The following is an 8,472-nucleotide window of genomic DNA, read 5'->3' on the forward strand; positions in this document are numbered from 1 at the left end:
TTCTTAGGCTGTGATCAGTTTGAACAATTCGAGCACAAAAGGTTTGTTTTAAGGGGTCGGCCAACACCGTTGCGAATAGAGTGAAAGCTGAGCTGGCGTCTAGCTGGCCCCGTGCGCCCCGAGTTCCATAGATCAGAGGTCCCCAACCTTTGTGGCACCAGGGACCGTTTTCATGGAAGACAATTTTTTTCCATGGACTGGGGAAGAGGGGATGGTTTGGAGATGATTCAAGTACATTACATTTACTGTGCGCTTTATTTTGATTATTATTACATTGTAACATATAATGAAATAATATACAACTCGCCATAGGTTGGGGACCCCTGCCATAGATGTTTCTACTTTTATTACTATTTTTTAGGTTGTGCTGGACACTTCCTCTTGGACCCTGTGTGGCTGGCCCCTTGCCCGGGAACCTGAACTCTATGAATGCTGCCTCCCTCGGCTGGGATTGTCTCTGGATTTGGGTTGAGTTCAGCCAGCAGACACCCCCGCAGGATGTGGACACAGGGAGCTGGGGAGAGGGGGACCTGCTGCCTGGTTAGCAGGGCTGCATCGGTTCCTCTACCTGAGACCCTCACTCCTTCGCGTGGCCCCTGCTACCTCCCGCTCTGGATTCTGGAAGCTTCTATGCCTGGGGATGACGGTGGCTTCTTGCTTCCCCGTGGGGTCCCAGAACCCCATTCTCACCTGGCACCTGGTAGTGAACACTCTCTTCCTTAGTTGCCCTTCATTTTTATTATTTATTTATTTATCTTTGAGACAGAGTCTCGCTCTGTCACCCCTGGGTAGAGTGCAGTGGCATCATTACAGGTCACTGCAGCCTCAAACTCCTGGGCTCCAGTGATCCTCCTGCGTCAGCTTTCTGAGTAGCTGGGACTACAGGTGCAAGCCACCCCGCTCAGCTAATTTTTCTATTTTTCGTAGAGACGGGGTCTTGCTCTTGTTCAGGCTGGTCTCAAACTCCTGACCTCAAGCAATCCTCCTGCCTCGGCCTCCCAGAGTGCTGGGATTACAGGTGTGAGCCACCGCGCCCAGCCCTTAGATGCCCTTTAATCTCCCCCTTTGAGTGGCCCGGCTACTTCCTGCAGGGCCCCTGATGGATAGACTCAGAAAGGAACAGTGCGATGTCCCCCCAGTATTGGGCTCTGGGGGCAGAAGGTCCCAGCCGCGCGAGGGGTCAGAGTTACACCTCCGTCATCAAGCCACAGGGGGTGGGTGTGAGGATGAAACAGAATTGGTTTAGAGAACACGCTGGCCAAATTTTAGGAACGCAGGAGGATAAGCCACCTTCCCTCTGTACGGCTGAAACCTCTCACAATTGTCGCTTTGTCCGAGGTTCAAACTTTCTGTCCAGACGTCTTCAGCGTGTTGGGAGATCATCTGTCAGTTACAGACACTGGCTGTAGCGTGTTCTTCCAAGCAGAACGAGATACAGTCATTCAATCTGGCGATTAAATGACGCATCAAAAACCTTCGTCAACTCAATAAAGGTTCTGTTGCCTTTCTGCAGACTAGCATAGACCTGATTTTAACGGGGGCAGTCATGTGCCCACTTGAAAGACTGCGTTTCTCAATTTCTAATTGTTTCTACACATGGCTGTTGGAAACAAAAGTCGTGAGTGAGTTGTTGCTTCCAGATAATCCCCACTCTGCAGGGACTGATGCAGGAAAGAGGGATTCCCTTCTGTTCTTGCTGCTTCCTGACACCTGGAATGTGATGCCTGGCACTGCAGCAGCCACATTGACACCATGAGGCGAACTCTCTGTGTGAAAGACAGTAGAGCAGGGAGTTGGCAGGAGCCTGCTAGCCCTGAGTTGCTTCGTCTGAGCTTCCTTTTACTCGAGAGTGAACACACCCTTCTCTCATTTCAGGCATTCTTATTCTCAGCCTCTCTTCCCAGCAGCCCATGGCAATTTCTAACTAGCATGACAAGGATTCATGGATAGTGAGCGTAAAGTGCAGGAAGTGAATCAACCCTTTGAGATCAATGAGTTCTTGACAGCAGAGATCAAGCCGTTCTAACTTTCCTCTGTTATGTGAAAAAGCACAGGAATTGACCAAGGATGGAGATTTCCACCCCCCAAACCGGTCAGGTTCTCTTGTCCTCTCTCACAGCTCTGGCCTGTGGGGGGCGCTGTCCTCGTCCTCCTGGCAGGAGCAGAACGGGAAGTGTCCACAGCACGGCTGCAGCCACGGCTTCCACACGATGTTGCTCACGGAAAACTGCTGGGGCACGGGGCTCAGGGTCTCCCGATGCCTGGCCACGGCCTCGCCCACCCTTGCCAACACCGCATGGTACAGGGGCTCCGAGTCGGGGGACAGGGGCCGAGCCTCAGAAGGGTCTGTGGAGAGGTCGAAGAGCAAAGGGGGACTGTGATGGGTCACGCCGTCCCCGGAACAGGGGCAGATGCCTCGGCCATAGCAGGCCCCTGCTCCCTCGGGGTGGAATCGTGGTGTTGTGTAGTGGACCTTCCAGACTCTTCCACCTGAATGTAAACAAGAAGAGAGTGAGGGCAGCAGAAATCCGCGAGGGTGTGAACCCCAGACCCAGGTGTCATCCCTGTGAGAGTGGTGCGAATATCCCACATTAAATAAAGGAGAAAGGGATACAAGGTTGTTCACACAACTGTGGCCTTTGTGTTGTCAAATCAGAGCCTCGTGTGCATGTGTGTGTGTCTACGTGGGGCACCCTGGGGATACACAGGCAGAGGGACCCGTCCCAAAGTGCTCAATATGGCTGCCTTGGGAAATTAGAATCATAGACATTGTTAGTTAATTTTTACCCCTTTCCTCTATCTGTGTATCCATCTATCCATCTATCTATCTAATCATCCAACCAATCATCCATCCATCCATCCATCCACCCATACACCCATCTATCCATGTATCCATCCATCCATCCATCCATCCACCCATCCATCCATGTATCCATCCATCTATACATCCATCCATGTATCTATCTAATTGTCCATCTAATCATCCATCCATCTATCCATCCATCCATCCATCCATCCACCCATCCAGCCATCCATCTATGTATCCATCCATCTATCCATCCATTCATCCATCCATCCACCCATCCACTAATCTATCCATCCATCCATCCACCGATCCATCCATGTATCCATCCATCTATACATCCATCCATCTATCTATCTAACCATCCATTCAATCATCCATCCATCTATCCATCCACCCGTCTATCCATCCATCCATCCACCCATCCACCCATCCACCTATCCATCCACCCATCCACCCATCCACCCATCCATCCATGTATCCATCCATCTATCCATCCATCCATCCACCCATCCACCCATCCACCCATCCATCCATCCATCCATCCATCTATCCATCTATCCATCCATTCATCCATCCATCCACCCATCCACCCATCCTCCATGTATCCATTCATCTATCCATCCATCCATCTATATATCCATCCATCCATCCATCTATCTGTATATCCATCCATCCATCTATCCATGTATCCATCCATCTGTATATCCATCCATCTATCCATCCATCCATCTGTATATCCATCCATCTATCCATCCATCCATCCATCTGTATATCCATCCACCCATCCATCCATCTATCTATCCATCCATCCATCCTTCTATCTATATATCCATCCATCCAACCGTCCATCTATCCATCCACCCACCCACCCATCCATCCATCCATCCATCCATGTATGTATCCACCCACCCACCCATCCACTCACACATCTATTGTCTCTGTTTCTCTGAAGATCCCTGGTCAATACTGCCCCCCCTGCAGCAGGGGAAGCTAGTACTCACTCTCTCTCTGGTGCCAGCGTGCAGCATGGAGATACTTCCCACAGTAATGAAACAGGAACTCATGCGCCGAGTGTACGTCCTCTCCTTGCAGCAAGGGTACCAGGCTGTGGCCGTCGATCACCCTGATTCAATGACGAGACCATAGAACACAGTCAGACTAGGCATTCTCAGGTGGCCTTGTGCACCTGGGAACAGATTCTAAGGCTGCAAGTGTCCCCAGCTGGCAACAGATGGTGCAGAGAGAAGCTTCTCCCCAGTCACTGCTCAGACTGCAAGTTCCTGAGCATGATGCATGTTGTTACTTCAAGACACAAAGTCACTATGTTCTGGGTTCATTCCTTACACAGCACTACACAGCCAGAATGCGCGCACACATGCACACCCCAACACGTAGCACTGTGACTTTCAATGTTAACACAAAGTCTCCTGAAATTCCACCTTCCTAGGTTAACTGTTCTTACTTTTTTTTTTGAGACAGAGTCTCACTCTGTCACCCAGGCTAGAGTGCTGTGGCATCAGCCTAGCTCACAGCAACCTCAAACTCCTGAGCTCAAATGATCCTCCTGCCTCAGCCTCCCCAGTAGCGGGGACTACAGGTGCACACCACCATGCCCAGCTAATTTTTCTATTTTTAGTAGAGACAGGCTCTTGCTCTTGCTCAGGCTGGTCTCGAACTCCTGAGGTCAAGTGATCCTCCCGCCTCAGCCTCCCAGAGTGCTGGGATTACAGGCGTGAGCCACTGCACCTGGCCTCCTGTTCTTACTTTTTAATCATAACAGATTCCAAGACACATGGTCACATGTGGAAAGCAGGTGAAGAAGAGACGCCAGCGATGGGCATGTGACCTAGAGCTCTCCTTCTTACAAACAACCTTCTCTAAAAATAAAAAAGAGTTAAAAGTTCTTAATCTGAATTTAATGTAGAAATGCAGTGACATTCCTTCAAATGGTGAAGCACTGTTAGCCTGCTGTTTTATTTTTAATTATACCCTAATAGTGAAGGTTACATTTCCTATGCCAATCTTGCTAGGATACGGCGCCCACTTGTTTGGTCTGATAGTAGCCTAGACGTTGCTGTGAAGATATTTCGTGGATATGATGAGCGTCTGCAATCAGTTGACTTTCAGGAAAGGAGACGGCCCTCCATAACGTGGGTGGGCCACATCTAATCAGTCGACAGTGCTAAGAGCAAAGACTGCAGTTTCCTGGAGAAGATGGAATTCCGCCTCAAGACTGCAATGTAGAAATTATGCCTGGGTTTCCAGTCTGCTGGCCTGCTTCAAGGACTTTGGAGTGGTCAGCTCGCACAATCATGTGAGCCAATTCCTTAATATAAATATATATATGTGTGTGTGTGTATGTGTGTGTATATATATATATACACATATATGTATATATTTAACGACAAAATGCCTCATCACAACGTTTTGGTCACTGACACTTTGCACATACAACAGTGAACAGTGGTCCCATTAGATTATAATGGAGGCGAAAATTCTGTCGCCTACTGACGTCATAGCCATCGTAACTTTGTAGCGCAATGCCATTACCTTTTCTAAGCTTGGATACATAAATGCTGACCATTGTGTTACAGTTGCCAACGGCACTGAGTGCAGGAACACGCTACACAGGTTTGTAGCGTGGGAGCAACAGGCTATGCCGTACCACATAGCATGGGTGTGCAGGAGGTCTACCGTCTATTAATAGATCCTGCATTCTAGGGTGTGTGCACAGCAACAAAATCAACAAACGATGCATTTCTCAGACCATTTCCCCATCCTGAAAAATATATATATATGTGTGTGCCTTGATATATATGCACAGTTGTATACATATATACATTTCTATATATATTTGTATTGTGTATATATGATACATATATTAAGATACTCATATTTTATACATGCACACACATATATAGTCTGTATATATTTGTATACATATATATCAAGACACACACATATGTTTTCTATACACGCATATATTTACATATATTTGTATACATATATATATCAAGAGACACATATTTTTATACATGCAAACACATATCTTTGTATACACATACATATCAAGACACACACATACATATTTTATACATGAATACACATACATATATTTGTATACACATATATATCAAGACACGCACATATATGTATTTTGTACATGCACACACATCCTGTTGGTCTGTCTCTCTGGAGAACCCTGATAACACTAATATAATAAAATGCTTTTTGGGGATAAGAAGTTAGAGACGGGGTACCTCCCATGATTATACCTTACACAGGAGTATTTGTTTCTTTAAATGGAATAAATTAAAATCATTACCAAAATACTCATTTGTATTTTTTTCTCCTGTGTTAAGCTGACTCTTTGGCAACATGCCAATGTCGAGGCGGTAAATCACCAACACACTGGCAGGACTGTGTGTCAGGAAATCACAGGGAAATGTCCTCACGTGGGCCACACGCCAATGATTTAGTCTCCCGGCTGCTATGACGAGGTGCCGAGTTTTACCGATAATGGAAAATGAGCGGCGTGACCGAATATTTACTCTTAAATTTTACTGGGCGTGGTCGTGTTCCATTAGGCTGGTCCCTAAATTGGAAGAAGGCAATAGTTTCTTTAAAGTTCTGATGTTGTTCTAGCCACCCCGCCTCCTGCCAAGGTGACAACAGGATTGAGTGGGAAGGAGAGAGAAAGAAAGAGAAGGATGAGGAGACACAGGAGAGAGGGAGGGGGAGAGACACCCAGAGAGACAGAGACAGAGACAGATGAAGAAAAGAGAGAGAGTTGAAGCAGCTGTATTCGCGAAAGAACAAAAAAAGAGCTCTCGGGACCCAGGGAGCGGGCAGCCTCCCCACCACACACCTGTCCTGGGGCACCTGGCCGCCCCCCAGCTGCACCACGGTGGGGAACACATCCATCAGGCTGGTGGGCTCGGCCACGACCCGGCCGGCCGGCAGCACCCCGGGCCAGCGGAATATCCCCGGCACGCGGATCCCGCCTTCCCAGCCGCCCATGCCTTTGCCGCCTGCAGGAGGAAGACAGCGTGAGGCTTTTGCAGGAAACCGTCACTCTGCACGCACCCCCGGCTGTAGGTGTGTGTCCGCAGGTCTGTGCACACACGCAGACACCCACGCGAGTACGGTACACGGTGCAGCCTGTTTCTCAACACCGGGGTCAGCAACATTTCCAAAATCTTGGCCAGATATCGGTGGGTCTTTGTGGCTGCTTCAACTCTCTCTCTTTTCTTCATCTGTGTCTGTCTCTGTCCCTTTGGGTGTCTCTCTCCCTCCCTCTCTCCTCTGTCTCCACATTCTTCTCTTTCTCTCTTTCTTTCTCTCTCCTTCCCACTCAATCCTGTTGTCACCTTGGCACCTGCAGTCCACGCTGAGAGGAAGCCCAGACCGCACACAGCAACCCGCTGTTGGTGTTCTAGTGACCCCACGCCAAACTCCAGCTGACCGAAGTGTCCCCACCTCCCAAGGAGGACTGAGTTGTGTCAAGTCATCCAAGGGAAACCAAGGCTGTGTGGGGTTTCAAAGCCCTCAGGGAAAGAGAAGCAGGAACATCATTCTCCGACACAAAGGACGTGCCTTCGATGTACAAACACAGCGCTCGGGAGCCCACGGAAAGGACACGAGTTCACAGCCTGAGCTGACACAAGATGGCGGAGCGTCTTGGACCCCGGCTGGGCATCTGTGGGCCTGGTGGCTGCGTTTTCTACTGCTCTGCAAATAACTGCAAAAGCCCCATGAGCGTTGATTTTGGGGGTACAAATGTATTTTAGTGAGTAGGAGAATTCACACACGTGAAACCCAAGCCTATCAAGCACCGAACGTAAGACACTTTTTAAGAAGCACCATTAGAAAGGTATTCTAGGAGACCGAAAGAGGATCCACACCTCTCACATCTCACAAAAATCAACTCACGATGGATAACAGACTTAAACCTAAGGCATGAAAACATAAGAATTCCAGAAGAAGGTGTTGGAAAAACTCTTACAGACATTGGCCTAGGCAAAGAATTTATGAAGGAGACCCCAAAGGCAACCACAGCAACAACAAAAATAAATAAATGGGACCTGATCAAATTAAAAAGCTTCTGCACAGCCAAGGAAACAATCATTAGAGCTAATAGACAGCCTACAGAATGGGAGAAAATATTTGCACGCTGTATATCCAATAAGGGGCTAATAACCAGAAGCTATATAGAACTCAGGAAAATCAGCAAGAAAAAAATCAAACAACCACATTAAGGACAAGAACAGAAACTTTTCAAAAGAAGACAGGATAATGGCCAACAGACATATGAAAAAATGCTCAACATCTCTAACATCAGGGAAACGCAAATCAAAACCACAATGAGATATCACTTATCTCCAGTGAGACTGGCCTTTATCAAAAAGTCCCAAAACAACAAATGCTAACACGGATGTGGAGAGATGGGAACACTCATACACTGCTGGTGGGACTGCAAACTAGCACAGCCTCTGTGGAAAGGAGTATGGAGACACCTCAAAGAACTAAAAGTAGAGCTACCATTTGATCCAGCAATCCCATTACTGGGCATCTACCCAAAGGAAAAAAAGACATTCTATAAAAAAGACACCTGCACCCGAATGTTTATAGCGGCACAATTCACAATCGCAAAGATGTGGAAACAA

The 8,472-nt window shown here is 47.8% G+C and overlaps 1 protein-coding gene across 1 annotated transcript in view; it reads right to left on the minus strand.

Annotated features, from left to right (window-relative positions):
* Window positions 1-992: 992 nt before the first annotated feature.
* The window catches only part of ARSD (arylsulfatase D), a 25,057-nt gene continuing 17,577 nt past the window's right edge, over window positions 993-8,472 (minus strand). The window contains exons 6-8 of the mRNA XM_012656797.1: window positions 6,675-6,872; window positions 3,808-3,929; window positions 993-2,490 (exon numbers count right to left, since the gene is read on the minus strand). Coding sequence (XP_012512251.1) covers window positions 2,114-2,490; window positions 3,808-3,929; window positions 6,675-6,872 — 697 coding nt within the window. The 3' untranslated portion in view covers window positions 993-2,113. The remainder of the gene's footprint in view (window positions 2,491-3,807; window positions 3,930-6,674; window positions 6,873-8,472) is intronic.

The sequence above is a fragment of the Propithecus coquereli genome, unplaced genomic scaffold (genome assembly GCF_000956105.1).
Source record: "Propithecus coquereli isolate 6110/MARCELLA unplaced genomic scaffold, Pcoq_1.0 Scaffold52, whole genome shotgun sequence".
Taxonomy (NCBI): Eukaryota; Metazoa; Chordata; class Mammalia; order Primates; family Indriidae; genus Propithecus; species Propithecus coquereli.